Below are 16,323 nucleotides of genomic sequence, written 5' to 3'. Positions count from 1 at the left end.
CAGGCTTTATTATCTTTTTTTTATTTAAATCTGGTTTGATTGTGCGAGAGCAGTGTGTCTGGCGATGCAATGCTGCCCTCCAGTGGACAGAAGGAGAGATGGAGGATCACACAAAAGGAAAGCAAAATGGCACATTCAATCATATATATAGGAAGGACCACAAAGCCTCCAATTTTGGACAATTACAACAAAGGACCTCAGCTTAATACGCAGAAGAAAAAATTGGTTTGTGCAAGTGTGTTAGGGGTGTGTGTTAGGGGTGTGTGTGTGTGTGTGTGTGTGTGTGTGTGTGTGTGTGTGTGTGTGTGTGTGTGTGTGTGTGTGTGTGTGTGTGTGTGTGTGTGTGTGTGTGTGTGTGTGTGTGTGTGTGTGTGTGTGTGTGTGTGTGTGTGTGTGTGTGTGTGTGTGTGTGTGTGTGAGAGTGTGTGTGTGAGAGAGTGTGTGTGTGAGTTTGTGTGAGTGTGTGTGTGAGTGTATATGTATATGTATGTATGTATATGTATGTCTATGTATGTCTATGTATGTCTATGTATGTCTATGTATGTCTATGTATGTCTATGTATGTCTATGTATGTCTATGTATGTCTATGTATGTCTATGTATGTCTATGTATGTCCATCTGTCCCTCGGCACAAACGCACCATAGGAAATTGTAGGCGAATGCAGAGATGGGCAGGAGAGATCAAAGCAGGCATGGTTACGGTAAGATAAAGCAAGGTACACAGAACAGTGAATGGCATGAGGCTTGCAAGCGAAAGTAGTGCGGGCAGGTTTACCAAAGCAGGAGAAGGCTGGTGGGACTGGATAGGAAGGACATGGGAGATTGTGCCAGGAAGGGCTGGCTATGGCAGAAAAGTTCAGTATTGGTTATGGAAGCAGGACAAAATAAGGCAGAACAGAGCCACTTAAAAATGGGAGAGCAGGCTGAAAGAGGGCAGAAAACAAGGCAGAGGAAGAAAAGCGAGGGAAGAGTATCAAAGGCTTAGGCAGGCAGAAGAGCAAATACAGGTTTAGGGCAGCGAGAAAACCCTTCTTAGCAAGCAGGATGACAAACATTACTTGGCAGTTGAAGATGATGGGAACTAAGCTATCCAAGTAGCAGACGAGCCAGCAGTCCAGATTAGGCACGAGGTCAACAATATGCAATACTGAAGCGATGAGTCAATGTCAGGGACCAGTGGCTGCTAAGTGAGAATAATTTTCGCTTCCCTCCAGAGAGTCTGTTTTTAACGCAGGGACCCACCGGTGGTGCAACCATGCGCTCTATAAATGGATAAATAAATAAATGAGACGACCACTCGTATTTAAAGTCATGTGCGGACACAGGTACTGTAATCTAACCCAAACTCTGGCAAACTAGATCAACCTCCCTTTCGTGGCATTCAGCCGGAGAGATCATTTAAGCATCAAACTTCACTTTCTAGGAGTGAGCTTCTAGGACTTGGTGGAACCCTGTTGAGGGCTGCCACTAACACCCACTCCCACAATTAGAGATGAGACCCTGCTCGCCCTCCAGCACTCACCTTGGTCAATGTTGTGTTGCGGCAGCTGGCTGAGTTGACTGTTCACCACGCAAGCATACGTCCGAAGAAAGGCTTCCTCATTCGGCGTCAGCTAGGGAAACCAGAAAAAGTAAGAAAAAAAGCTGAAGATGGTTAGTAGCTCGCTTGAACCAGCAACCCCAACCCTATACTTCTTGAGTGAAGCTGGTCCTGGGGCTCTCTAGACCACAATGTTCCTGTAGGACTCGTGGTGGTGTATGGCCTCCAACAGGCTGTTGGTGGCCACCTAAGAACACGGAGATAAAGGGACTCTCAGCATAAAGCAGGATGAGTTTGTGACTCCATGGGGCCACAACTGTTGGGGGTCTCAGTAACCATACGTTAAAAGACAGCAAATATGCCCCTAAACATAACATCTCCCTAAACCTCTCTTAATATTCTTGGCTAATTCACTGTCCCACAAATTTAAACATTGTGCAAGATCCTGACATCAAACTAGTTTACAAACTCAGCACAAGTAGACTATTAGTCATCAAATACACCGCTGGGGAAACAGAAAATGCCTGCATACACCCACACCTTCACACAATCTTCTATTTGTCTCATAGCCCTGTTTTATTGGCTTTTTCAAGCTCTTGCAGGTTACACAGATCATTTAAAAGTCAATATTTCATGTTTTACATACAGCTACTGATCGTTTACATCTTAGCGTCATTCATGGTTATTAGTTGAGGCATGGATTCAAATTGTGGGATGGCACCTCAGTCTTTGTGTGAGGATCTCATATTATGTCTTTATTTTAATACTCATTCTAACTTCTAATTCCACCCCACGTAAGCAGTTAACAACCCCTGGAGAACAAATTATTTTATGCCTGGCTGACGATGGTGAAGCTCTGTGCATGTGCGCCCCCTCCTCCCCTCCCCCCCGGGTGCCAGTTTACCATCTGTGGAGTAATGGTCATGCCTGCCTCCTTGGCAACTCGTGCTTGCTGACTCTTCAGCTGAGGGCGTAGGTAGGCTACACACCGATCAAATACAGAGCGTAGCTAGGCACCCCAAAGAAAATACACAACAATGCCCACACATGCACTGGAACCAGCATCCTCAACTCGTGCCACAAGTCATTCACAAAGGAATACTAGAGTTCAGGGAAAGCAGGCAAATTCCTGACAGGCTAGTGATTCTTAAGGGTCCGAAGGACTTCCGGGCTCTTAGCCTATGGGGTGAAGGGGTGCAGGAGTGGTGAACCACCCAACTTACATTGGAGCCCATCTTCCGAAGCATGAGCAGGACCCGCACTTTCTGTTGGATGTACATCTCCTCTGGAGTCTTCCCGGGGGTGGTCTCGGGGTTCATCCCCTTTCCCTGGCTCCCAGGTCCTACAGAGAGGATCAGATAGGCGTTTCATTATGCTGGTTATTTGTGTATTGCTTTAAGCCATTCTAAGGTGCGAGCAGAACGCTTACCTAAGGAAACAAAGAAACAGAGAGGCTAGACAAAGCAGCTTACCATAAGCGTGGCTCACAGGGAGGAAGGGAAGGGGGAATGTAAAATCACAAGGGTAGAAAGCAACAGCTTCTGCCAGGCAAAGGTGGGTCTGGTAAGAGCAAGTACACAATATAAACAGCCCACCCGTGCAGGCTGAACTGCAACAAGCACTGTGTGGAGAATCCTAGGATCTCACCAAAAAGGACATCTGTTTTTAGGCTTAAGGGCCCGATTACAAATTCATGAGAGGTACATAGACAATTTATTGTACCCAAAGAAATCAGATGCACCTAGGTTCAGCATTTATCAGGTGCATTAAATTTCGTTTTTCCCAATTGGTACTTTGGAATGAGGAATAACGTGTAGATTTGGGTACTTGATGGGCCAAAATCTGGATGTCCTGGTAAATACAAGGCCTTTTTTCCCCAATAAAAAACATTTGGTTTGATTGCCAAAATGTATCCGAGGGGTGCGGATTTAATCGTAATATTTATAGGGTGCAAAAAAAGTCCAAACAAAGCGGTTTCATTCACCTATAAAACTATTAACAATAATATTCCAGATGGGCTGAGTGGATTGCGAACACAATGGGAGAGAGATGTGGGGCCACTCGAAGATATAGACTGGGAGGCAGTGTTAATGCACCCCAGAGAAGTAGCCGTTAAGGCAAGGCTCCGTCTCATTCAATACAAGATACTACATAGAATCTATTATGACAAGGACAGGTTGCATAAACGGGGAATGTGGGTGTCACCATATTGCCCCACCTATAAAACGGTCAAGGGTGACTTTTTCCATACAATATGGGCATGCCCAAAGCTGCAGACATACTGGACACAGATACTTGAGACACTAGGAATGGTCCTAGGGGTGACTTTGCCGGTCGAACCATGATTTGTGGTGCTGGGGATTCCAAGTGAGGGAGACATCACCAGGATCCAACTAAGTTTCGCTTCTCTGGGGCCGGTGGTGGCCAAAAGAGACAGAGCTAGAAGATGGGGAGTGGCTGAAAACCCTACAATTCAGGAGTGGATGAGAGGAATGGACTTGTATATGGCAGCTGAGCACACTACATAACGCAGCAGGGGACGCCCCATAATATTTCACAGAATATGGGGTCCATGTAGGAGACACTTTGGGCTGGAATTGGGAGACGACACGCAACAATCCACAACACACATATCCCAGGTGACATCCACAGGTGGGCCTGAGGGGAGATTCCCATAGGGAGAACTTCTGGTCGCTAACTACTGCTGTTCCCCAGACCCAAGCTGGAATGCATAATGGACATATAAAGATACTGGTGGTAACCACAAACCAATATGAACTAAAGGGATGGTGGGGTTGACTATGTTGATGATGACAAGTTTTTGGACTCAATCAATTATTACAGTTGTAATGTTTGTGACATGTATTCCGATATGTATTAAAGTAGAAAATACAAATACATTTAATTAAAAAAATAAAAATAAAGTCCAAACGACTTGGAGTTATTTTGCAGAAGCAGGTGTTTTTGCAGGGTTCAGAATTTAGCAGGCTAGTTTAATCGGGCTCTAGATGTCGGCGTTGCAAATAACCAGGGCACCTAGGAGAGTCCCCCTACCTAGGAGAGTCCCTCTATGGTTTCTATGTGAGCTTGTTTTCTGCTCAGGAACAGTGTGTGGGAAGTCAGTCATGGCGATGCAGCACAAGGACAAAAACGGATGGAGTGCTTGAGCTTGCCACGTATGGGTGGCTTGAGCCAACAGTCCTCTCATTATGCCTCAGATCCTGAGCACTTGTGAGAATTTGACTGGTGTATGCGGGTGGAAGGCACAGGGAAGATGCTACCACAGCAGCTGTGAAAAACCTATGTGCAATTCTGCATAGGTGGAACAATTACCCACTTTCCTGGACACACATATCCGCATAACCCTGTCATAGGGCCCACCATTAAAATTAATTAGTAAAAGGGACCCTATAGATAGTTTTACCATCACAATTACTGTACCACACAACATTAAAAAAAGAGCTCCGTTGTAGCTCAGGCGTCGTAGCACACCCAGGGCGGGACCCGATGATGAAGCATGACACCAACTAGGTTGGTGGGTGAGGGGTTTCTTAAGAAACCTAACGGTTTTCCACTGAAAAACAAAATTTAGGCTTCAACTACAAGCCAGTTCTTTTTGATTATACATATTCATACATGGAAAATGACCTAGCTCCTCTTGACACTTCCTCTCTCTCTCTCATTGATTTGCATATAGTTTAAAGGAGGACCTGGCTCCATCTATTTTTGAGCACATGGTTAAAGACAACCGTACCTTATTGAGAACAAAGTCACATTTACAGGCCCACTGAAAGACAATTTTACAGCCTAAGAGGGCTCCGAGCGTTAAATCCTCCCATGGCACAATATAAAATATCCCCTCATAGGGACAGACACACTCACGACAGGAGGGGTGGCACACCTCTTTCTCTCAAGGCTTGAGGCAAAGACAGAAACCTTACACTTGCATAATTGCGAGGAACAGTGAAGAAAAAGGTGGATCCCCAAGATCTCCTGGCCAGCAGAAAGGCTTCACTCCAGCTGTGCTGAAGGGATCAGATAGATTTATACCAGTAACAAGCTTCTGCAGCAGAAAAGGCCAGATTGCCAGTAAGATTCTGAGGAATCTACTTAGCAATTCTGCAAAATTGGTATTGACAAACCATCTCACGTGACCCTTCTTTGTCTGAATTCAGTTAGGGTGCATCGCAAATGCAGATTATCTTCTTTTTACAGATTTCGTCATTGTCATGGGCTTATAAACCTTCTCATCCAGCTTGAATCAGTAATGCACATCCGTGGTAGAGTCCACAACATGTGGCCTGCCCTGCCAGAAGTGACCAGCGAGCACAAAGCCAAGGATGAAAGGTGCCTAATCCCAGGAAGGAACCTGCCCTATTGCAGACAGAAGCATGCCACACTGCTGGAAAGTGCTAACCAGGTAGAAGATGGTACCAGCATGACAGAGCAAGTTGGAAGGACTCCAGGGAAAGGAACTCCTTGAGTGGAGAGAGTATCTTGCCAGAGGAAAATAGCCTTCCCAGCTAGCGAACGAGAACTCTAGCCGAAGGATGCCAAGTCCCATAAAATAATCCGCCCCATTATAAGCAAGAGCCTGCCACACCAATGTGGCCATTCCGACTCGCGCAAGGTTCTAGCAGCCCAGACGAAGGAATGAAATTCCCCCATGGGGATAAGGATCCCTGCCAATGAAAGAAGCCTTATGTGCTGGGTAAGAGCCCACTAGCCCAAGGATAAAGATGCTTCGAAGCATGAAGGAAGCTACCATATCACAGCAGGAGGAGCCATTCACACCACTGCAAAGTGCCTGCTTGCACTCATGGAAGGCACCCGCTCACATACCTGGAAGTGGCTAGCATGCCAGCGGAAGGAATGCTACCCGCCCCCTCGAGTGGGAGAGTGCCCTGTCAAAGGAAAGAATGATCTCACCCAGACAAATATGAATCCTTCCTGCCCCTAAGAAGGAACCCATCCATCACTGGCAGGCGCCAGGCACACCACTGGAAAGTGCTAAATTACCTGAGGAAGTTATGTCTCACGAAACTCCACACCCCCGAGTAGGCCGAGAGAGGCCTGTCAGAGGAAAGGAGCCATACCACCCTAATATGAGCCCATACCACTCAAAGGACCGTCAAGGTCTGCTCACCTGCTTCTGAATGTTCCAATAGAGTCTACTCAGCAGACTTCACTAATCCAGCGTGACTGAGGGGATTCATAAGGGTCAGTGGAGGGCGTCACCAAACAATGTCCTGCAAAATAGAAAGGATAGCATTCTCCAGGTCAGGTCCATATCTTTCGGAGAAATGTCAAGACTTACAGCAAGATTAATGAATATCAAATCCCTCGCATATAAGTAGAACTGTGGTCTTTCTTCATGAACAAATTCAGCAGCTCAGATCACAAACACCCCATCACAAATGGCTTCACCACTCACCCTCTTGGTGGTGAACACGGGGCCAGACAAACAAGTGTGAGACTATCATTATCTGCACCAACAGCAGCAGCTCAGCTGTAGGTTGTGTCAAAGGAGAATTTTTCACCTAGTTCCAAACCCTTGACCCAAGCTGTCTCCCCTGGAGATTAATACTGCCCAGTAGGGGAGCCTATCTGGAGAGAGGAACCTTTTCCACCAGGAAAGTCTCCCAAGGCCAAAGGAGAAAACTTGCCTACAGGACCCAGCTATCTCAAAAGAGGAGACGCCAACCAGGAGTAACCACTCTAAAGAGAGAAGGGATTTCAGCCAACCAAATGCAGCCTGTTCAAACAAGGCCTAATGAAAGCGGATACAGCTTTCCCAGGAGATGCCAAGGCAAGGCCAACCAAATACAACCTCCCTGGCAAAAAGAGTTTGTTAGACAAATGAACACAATCTTCTCAGTGGAATATAGGATTAAGAGGGCAGAGCATGAGTGAGAGATATGAAGAAAAGCAAAATGAGGGCAGGGGTATAAAGTGAAGTTAGGAGACCGAGAGTGAAACAAACGTGACAGAAACAAAATACAAAGCTCCAGTGATCCATGCCATATCTGTAACATTCTACAACAATGTAGTCTTCTTTCAAGTTTCCGGTTTGTGATGAGGAAATTTGGGGTCTCTGGGTCCATACAGGCAATCACAAATGATGTTTGCATGCATTGTATGTACAAATATTGTTTATCACATTGATGTATGCATATACGAGAAAAATAACTGACAAACAGCACAGTTGAGGTTTCTTTTCAGATTTAGAATAATTTCTCACCCATTCTAATGGAATCACTTCCTGGAAGGTGGAATTATACAATATCAGCTGATAACATGAAGTGAGAGAATAATAAGGCTCTGGGTGGAGCCAAGCCAAAGGCCACTCTGCATTCTTTAAAGAATAGCTAAAAATATATAAATCCGAAAAACTGTCAAGTCAGACCTAAAAAGGGAACTTTACTTTACCTAGATAGGCCATTATTACAAACAATTTAGAATAGTAATGCACTATGTGTGGAAAGCGTTTTACAGTGCATTTAACACCATTTTTGCATTAAGAGAACAGTACTCAATTCAACACCTATTAGTACCTAAGCACAATCAATCACCTGGTACTAATTTTCGCATAATGAGCGTTAAGGTGTAGTAAGGAGTTTATAGGGGTTTAGGGAAGGGTAGCATAATTGGTTGGTTAGGGTTTTTAGGTTTCAGGGAGGAGTACCATTAAGGATTAGTAATGGGTTTAAGGGGTTCAAGTTAGGGTTGTGGCATCTATGTTGCCTGGCGCCACTTTCGTCCTAATGCTCGTGAAGGCACCTGTGTCACTGGTGCGAGGGGCTGTTGGTCGCAAATTGATCTCTGGCTGACCTCGCCGTATGTCCTGTCCTGGCTCACTGATGCCGTGCACATGGCTCGCACCTTCTCCGATCATGCACCAGTTCAAATCCGTCTCAGGCCTCCCCATTCCCCGCGATGGGCCTTCACATGGCGTCTTCCTCACAACGCCCTCCGGGACTCTGCGTTTTGTGCGGACATCCACACTGCGATAACTAATTACTTCGATTTAAACACGGGTTTCGTCGATTCCGCCTCTACTCTAAGGGAGGGTTTCAAGGCTGTCATTCAGGGCGAATGTATTTCTAAACAGGCGGGCGTCCTCCGTTCTATGCGCAATGCCCTGGCTAAGCTCGAGGAGGAAATTAAGGATCTGGATGCTGCTCAGGCGGAGCGCCCTAGCCCCGAGACGATGGCGCTGCTATGCCAAAAGCATACCGAATTCTCAGATTAAGCTGGCCGTGAACGGTCTTTCCTGGGCAGAGAGGGTCAGGCGCGCCGCTTCGGGGAGGGGGACCGCCCGGGGCTTACCCTTGCTAACCTTCTTTTGCTAACCTTCTTCGCCCACTGCGAGCTGTCTCCTATATAACGGCCCTCAGTGATGGCGGCCCAGAAAGGTCTACCTCCTCAGAGGATATAAAATCCTGTTTTCTTGATTTTTATTCACAACTCTACTCTGCCGGCACTCCTTTGCCCCGGGAGGAGTTTGATCAGTATTTTGAGTCTATCGCCCTCGTCTGGCTCGAGGATTACCATTGAAAATTCCTTGACAAATCGTTTTCCCGGGAAGAAATACTGGCAGCCATCAATAGCCTACCTGGTGACAAGGCCCCTGGCATGGATTGCCTGCCAACCTCATTTAACAAAACGCTTGCTGCCCTACTCGATGCTACGAAAGCGTTTGATACGCTGGAGTGGCCCTTCTTATTTTACATCTTACCGCGTATGGGTTTCAGCGACCACTTTCTGCGTAATGTTAAACTACTTTAGACCAATCCGCATTAATGGTCAGATTTACGACCCCATTAGTATTGCCTGTGGCACTCACCAGAGCTGCCCGCTATCGCCCATGCTTTTTGCCATCGCGATGGAGCCCCTGGCCGCCAGGCTTCGGCAGCACCATACTCACAGGGGTATTAGTTTCTCGTCCCGCTCCCTACTCGTCTTTCTGTACGCGGACGATGTTACCCTATATGTCCGCCATCCTCAGGAAAACCTCAGCCTCCTGGTCAGGGAAATCAAACGTTTTGGTGGGCTTTCGGGCATTCAGGTGAACTGGAGCAAGCCTGTTCTGTTCCCCTTGACTGATGCCAAAGTGCCAGTCCCACCTGATTTTCTGTTCGTGGTGACTTCTGGCCCCACGCGCTACTTGGGCATCTGGCTAAGTAGGGATTTAGACGAACTGTGGAGGTCCAACTTCGGGCGGGCGGTAGACTGGCTTGAATCCAATATCCCATCGTGGAGCCGACTTCCGCTATCTCTGGCGGGCCGAATCGCAAAAGTCAAAATGGTGGTCCTTCCTAAATTCCTTTATCTCTTCTTAAACATACCCATCCCCCTCACTTCTAATTTTTTCCGTAAAATGCGCTCTCTGGTCATCTCGCTTGTTTGGGCGGGTAAACAACCTAGAGTGGCTTACGACATCCTCACTCTCCCCATGTCTGCTGCTGGGATGGGCGCGCCTGATCTCAGGATCTATGCCCTATGTGCCCAGGCCAGCTTCCTGCATTTTTGGATTCATCCTGCCCTTTATCAACCCCACTTTCCACCATTTCGGACATCGCCGGCGCTGTAGTGCGTCCCGACCCACCCCTGTGCCTTCTCGGTTTTGTCAAATTTTGCCCTGATGCTTCTCGACGTCTGATCACGATGCTGCTGGTCCTTGCTAGACGCAATGTGGCTATGTGTTGGGGGTCGGCAGCCTGCTCCTAAAGTTGAGAGTTGGTTGGAGGATGCCTCTTGGTGCCAGACTCTCCTATCGAAGTTTTGGGACTTAATGCCTGCCAGATCTAGACCGGATGACATTTGGGGCCCCCTGGTCGCCTATCTCCTCTCCCGATCCCACCCAAGCGGCGCTCCCGGCCGGCCCTGGGTGCGGGCGGCACCCAGCGCTGGTCAGTGACTGCCTCCTCCCCTTCCATTAGCGCCCCCGCTTTCTTTTTTTTTCTTCCGAATCCTCACTGCTGTTGTTTTATCATGTGTGCTCTCCTTGGGGGGATGTGTCCTTGATACAGTGGAGCTGTGATCTCAACATTCCTGGCCTACTAAGTTGCTGTAAAAGTCATCTACCTGTAACTAAATGACTGACTTGAATTGTATTTTGTTGATGAGAGCTGCGGAATTGCACGGTATACTGTGTCTGTTATGACTTAGTTCCTCAATAAAGGTTTTTTGAAGAAAAAAAAAGTTAGGGTCTTGGCAAGAGGCAGTACAGGTTTTTTGAGTTTGGGGAGGAGGAGCAATAGGGGATAGTAAGGGTTTGTAGAGTTCACAAAAGGATAGTGTGAGAAGCCTGGTACATGATGTCCACTTATGTATGTGGGCACCCTGCATCAGTCCAAACAACCCTTATGTTGATTTAAGAGGTCGTAGAAATCCTTAGAAAGCTCTCTAAGTAGTAGCTGTAGAAAGCAGCCTTCAGGCTTAGTCCAGAAGAAGTGTAAAGCAGCTGGTTTTACCAGGATGCAATCTTATAGTATAGATAAAGAGAAAAAGAAGCACACACGATGTTTATAAAAGGTATGTATGTGTTATATAATACTCTCTAACACATTTAGATATCTCCTACCCGGAGATGAACGCAATGCACACAATACTTTGCATAGAAATACAGTTAATAGCACAGAATACACAGTGGGCCCCAGGGAGAGACCAAACCATATAATAAGAAAGTTGTATAAGAACAACAACTCGGGTCAGGACAATGTCGAGAGGACGTAGAAGCGCTGGGGACCCAAGGTGAGTGACAAGGAACCCCACGTCGCAGTGGGAATTTTAAAGATTAAGGACCCTTCCCAGTGAACCCAGAAGAAACCCCATGGAAGGTTTGAGAGCCACCCCACCCATGGGTACCCTAGCACCCACGTTAGCTACACCAGGGAAGCTGGGTGAATAAGTGTGAAGGGGTGTCGGAAACCGCTGTCGAACCCAATGGAGGACTTCGGGAAAGTGCCGCTGCTGTAGTAGGCAAAGGTGTCCGGTGGAGTCCGAAGGTGGATTCTGGTTGAGAGGTACCTGCAAGCAGAGTGGACAGAGTCTGTGTCACTCAGGAGTGACCAGGAGATCTGGAAGACAAATGACCACCGATGTCGGGTGTTGCAGGAGAGTTGATGGTGACCTTGACTCTGCAGCTGTGAGGACCAGGCGACGCTGAGGAAGACCAGGAGCGTGCACGAGCTGTCCCACGTCGGATGGCGAGTGCTGAGGGGTCGGTGTCCGGCGGGAGAACCAACAAGCCTTGGCAAAGGCAACCAACGCAAACGTCGAAGAAGGTACAATGTCTGGACCAGTAAAGTCCAGGGGAATCACCACAAGCAGGGGAGTCAGGGCAGGCTCCGAGCAATAAGGAAAACCCAAAAGAAGTAAAGATGACCCTTAACAGGACCCACAGGCCGGAGGCACTGGAATCGCAAGAGGACCTCAAGCAGGTCACCAAAAGATGCAGGCCAGGGTGCAAGCAATGCGATGTGACCGAAGATTCTAGTCACGGGAGATGCATCAGGTTGGGGCTACTTGGAGCCTTTGCAACAGCAAGTTGACGCATTGCACAGGGGTTCGGTTCCTGCGGCTCCCATGAGGGATACTGGCCTCAAACTTGGCGAGAGGGCAGGGCAGGCCTTGAGAGCTGTGGAGAACCACCACCTGTGTTGCAGAACCCTTCGGAGTCTGTAGGAGCTGCGGATCAGCAGACCGGTCAGCTTGGTTGTAGTGCCTGCAGATGCAGGTAAGTGTCCTTCACTTCAAGGGAGATTCCTTCAAGTGTCTTGGATGTCCAAAGGCCTTGGAAGGTTCCTGAATGGTGCACAGGCACAGACGATGCAGCAGAATGAAAGGGGGATGAAGTCGAGCAGAAACAAAGTCCAGCGAAGTCTAGAGTACCGAGACAGTAGAAGAAGTGGTGTCTGAATTGAATCTTGTCCCACGACGAATCTAGGGGCCCACCCACAGGTAAGCCCTTAAGTACCCTAAGGAAAGGGTTGGGATGATTCAGGGGACCCTCCAAGGGGAGGGTCTGGACAGGGGGGAGGTTACTCCCATATCTTTTGTCCAGTGTCGCGCCAGAGCAGAAGCCAAAGGCGCCAAGAGCTGGTTTGAACTGGACTATGCATGGGGACACCAAATGTGCCCCTCGTACAGACTGAGTGGCGCTGGCAAGCGCAACCACCTGGCCCCAATACACTAAATCCTGTCTGGGAGGTGGTCACACCTCCCTGTGACAGGATGCCTATTGTTCTGCCTTCCCATACTCGCGCTTGGCTAAGCAGCAGGAGGGCAGACTCGTGTCTCTGGTCGGCAGCAACCATTTTGTGCTGCCTGAGTCTAGAAGACTGGTACCTTGAGCACTGACAGCCTAACGGAGAGCTCTTCCAGTGCTTGTAATCCTACCTCCCACACTGTTAACAGTTTGGGGTATAATTCCACCATTTTTTAAACCAAACATGATAGGATTAATTGCAGCCGATTTCAAGATGGGCATCGCATAATTACGGGGTGCTCCTCTATATATGGCTGCTTCACTTACAACCTGTGAGAATGGACTCTGTAGGCTGAAGAGGTGTCATGGTCATGCAGGGGCACCCTCACACTTAGAACCACCCACCCTGCCTTCAGCATTGATAAGTCCTGCTATAAGGGTGACTTATAGGTTTTAAGTGCAGTGACCCTAAATATAGGAAACCTATATCTTTCTTAAGTGGTGCAAGCACCATCTTACACAGGCTGCAATGGTAGGCCTGTAGTTACAGTTTGAATGGTCTCCCATTGGTGGCATAATACATGCTTCAGCCCATGGGGGACCTCTGGAGTACCTATGCCCAGGGTACCTTAGTACTTTATACCAGGGACTGATAAGGGTACCCCAGTATCCAATCCAGGATGTACCCAAGTACTGAACATAACAATTTAAGGGAGAAAGCAGATAGACTGGGGTCCTGATTGGCAGGATCCCATTTAGACAAGTCAAAATCAGCTTAGCACGAGGAAAAAAGTGGGGGTCCCCATGCAGAAGGACCCTACCTTCCTACAAGTAGCATTAAGGTTTTGTAGGGTTCAGGGAAGGTTATAGTTATGGGGTAGTAGGAAGTTTTTAGGGTTCAGGGAAGGGTAGTGTTAACCAGTAGCAAGTCGATTTTAAGGTTCAGCAAGGTGTCGCGTGATCGGCAGTAAGGATTATTTAGGGCTCAAGGAGGGATAGCATTTCTGAGTAGTACAGATTTTTAGGATTCAGAAATGGGTAGCGTGATATGAAGGGGGTTTTGAAGTCATGGAAAGGTTCAAGGATGGTTAGTATTAACGGGTCCTTATAATTCAGGATAAAGGTTATTCAGGTTCAGGGGAGGGTAGCGCTAAGGGATGTATGGCATTTTTAAGGTTTAGGAACGTATTAAGAATGGTAAGGGGTTCTAGGAATCATGGATCAGTAGTGTTAAGGGGTAACAAGAAATTTTTAGGATCCAGGGGAGGGTAGTATTAGGTGTAGGAAGAGGCTTTTAGGGTTAAGTGAAGGGCAGCGCTAAAGGGTAATAAGGGTTTTGAGGGTTAGCTAGCATTAAGATATATTAAGGGGTTCATAGGGTTTAGGGAAGGAAGGGTTATATGGCTTGCAGGATTCAGTGAAGGGTAATTGCAAGGGGCAGTAAGAGTTTCTTAGGATTCATTGATGGGTAGCATTAAGGGGTAGTAAAAGGTTTTTAGAGTTTAGGGAAGGGTAGCATTAATGGATAGTAGGGTTCAGAGAAGGGTAGCATGGATTTCTTTAGGGTTCAGGAATGGGTAATGCTAAGAGGTAGTGGGGTTATCTAGTTCAGGGAATGGTAGAGTTAAGGCGTATAGAATTTTTAAGGTTCACGGAAGGCTAGTGTTAATGGGTAGTATGGAGTAAGTAGGGTTCTGGGAATGGTGCCATTGAGGGGATTTAACAGGTTTGTAAGGTTCAGGAAAGGGTATCATTTAAGGGCAGTAACAGGTTTTTAGGGTTCAGTGAAAGGTAGCATTGAGGGGGAGCAAGACGTGTGCAGAGTTCAGGGAATGGTAGTGCTAAGAAGCAGTAAGGGTTTTTTAGGATTCATGGAATTAAACTTTAAGCAGCAGTCTATTAAATTAGTATATTTATTTAATATATACCAATACTAAATTTGAATTAAAAGAAATATAACATTACAACGTTATTTTTCAAAAGTTAGATATTAAATTAAAAGGAATCATTAAATTAGGTTTTGGGAGCGGAGGTGCTTAAAAGTCTCCAGGCTATGAATCTCAAATCTAGGAATTAGAATGAAAAAAATACCATTGTGTCAGAGTGCACGATGAAATATCCCTGAGGTTGATGAGAGAAAAGGAAGTGGGAGGCGGCTGGGACTGCAATACAGCAACACGTTCCTCTTTGTGACCTTTCTCTCAGCTGTGCTGCAACCACAGAAGACCAAATTCCATAATTATCTTGGATTGGAGTGTTGTATGTTTGACCTAAATGTCAAGTGCTGTTGTTATACAAGTTAGACTTGATAAAGAGCTCTGATAACTTGATAAACCAATAATTATAGCTCTTGGATGGTAAACACTTTTTCTGTGGAAGCACACAACTTGTGCCCAATCCAAACATGTACTCCTGTCCAGCAACATATGTGCAGAGCCAAAGTCCCTCTGTGTAATAATCCTGAAAGCTCTTTACAGGTTGATAATATAGGATCTAATCCAGGAGTCTGTCGTTCGCGAGCTACTGGTAGCTCGCCGAGGCCCCGTGAGTCGCTGGCGATGGCATTTTCATTTTGTAGCCCTTTATGGTCTTTATTGGTTTTTTGGACATTTTTGAAGAGCCGTTGCCTGCCCTCACCCACTCCAGCTGCTCTGATAGGCCTAAGCTTAGCTGGGGCGGGGTGGGCTGAAGAAGATGACGTTATTCTTATCAGAGTCATCGTAGCCCATCTGCTCCCCTGCCTTTAAGAGCCTGGCACTGCGCTCTTCATTGTGGGTAACGTGTGCACTGCTGGAAAGGAGAAACTCCCACTGCCTATAGGAGCCGTGCACCACACTTACATCCTGTGTGAAGTGCACTGCCGGTGCGGAGCAGCAGGGGCCAAAAAGCTTGTTGGCATGTAAGTGGCGTGGGACAGGCAGTATTGAACGGCTACTGCCCTATCAGTGCAAGCACCACTTGCCTTTTCCAGTACGAACCGAGTGTTTCGGTAGTTAAGTCCTGGCCTGAATTAGTTGCTGTGCCCTGGCCACTGAATTAATTCTGAATAATAGTTAGCCCCTGCCCTAGCCTTAGTCTTTCTCGGCTCCAGGTGCCAAAAATATTCCTGCCCAGAGCCACTGTCAATAAAGAGGAGAAGGCGTGCCCAATATTCCTGCCCAGAGCCACTGTCAATAAAGAGGAGAAGGCGTGCCCTGGAGAGGGTGAGAAGAGGATAAGAGATTGATGATGCACTCATGAATTACAATATTTTGCACAATGAGGGGGCACACATGCCACTCTGTACGTGAGGTGCTGGCTTCTGAAACAAGCAGACATGATGGCTGAACATTTGAAGTACAGCAGAGAGCGGGAGCTCTGTATGTGAGGCGAAGGGATAGATAAACATGAGGCTATGTGAGGTGTAGGGAACACACTGATACTGCAAATATGGGCCACAGGGAAGGGGTCACTCAAGAATCTGCACCCGAGGGGCTGCACACAGGATGATGTGCAAGTGAGGTGCAGGAAACAAGCAAAGATGACACTGTGTGTGTGAGGTGCAGAGAACAAATTTACATGACAGTGAAT

The 16,323-nt window shown here is 47.2% G+C and overlaps 1 protein-coding gene across 2 annotated transcripts in view; it reads right to left on the bottom strand.

Annotated features, from left to right (window-relative positions):
* The window catches only part of CTNNBIP1 (catenin beta interacting protein 1), a 126,619-nt gene that overhangs the window by 64,776 nt on the left and 45,520 nt on the right, over positions 1 to 16,323 (bottom strand). Inside the window, exons 2-4 of one of the 2 annotated variants that reach the window (XM_078642285.1) lie at positions 6,688 to 6,790; positions 2,765 to 2,883; positions 1,524 to 1,614 (exon numbers count right to left, since the gene is read on the bottom strand). In XM_078642285.1, the coding sequence (XP_078498411.1) occupies positions 1,524 to 1,614; positions 2,765 to 2,860 (187 nt within the window). In that variant the 5' untranslated portion in view covers positions 2,861 to 2,883; positions 6,688 to 6,790. The remainder of the gene's footprint in view (positions 1 to 1,523; positions 1,615 to 2,764; positions 2,884 to 6,687; positions 6,791 to 16,323) is intronic. The other variant, XM_078642286.1, reaches the window with a different exon arrangement.

Source organism: Lissotriton helveticus, chromosome 5_1 (genome assembly GCF_964261635.1).
Source record: "Lissotriton helveticus chromosome 5_1, aLisHel1.1, whole genome shotgun sequence".
NCBI classification, from domain to species: domain Eukaryota; kingdom Metazoa; phylum Chordata; class Amphibia; order Caudata; family Salamandridae; genus Lissotriton; species Lissotriton helveticus.
This window is presented reverse-complemented; position numbering and strand designations above follow the sequence as displayed.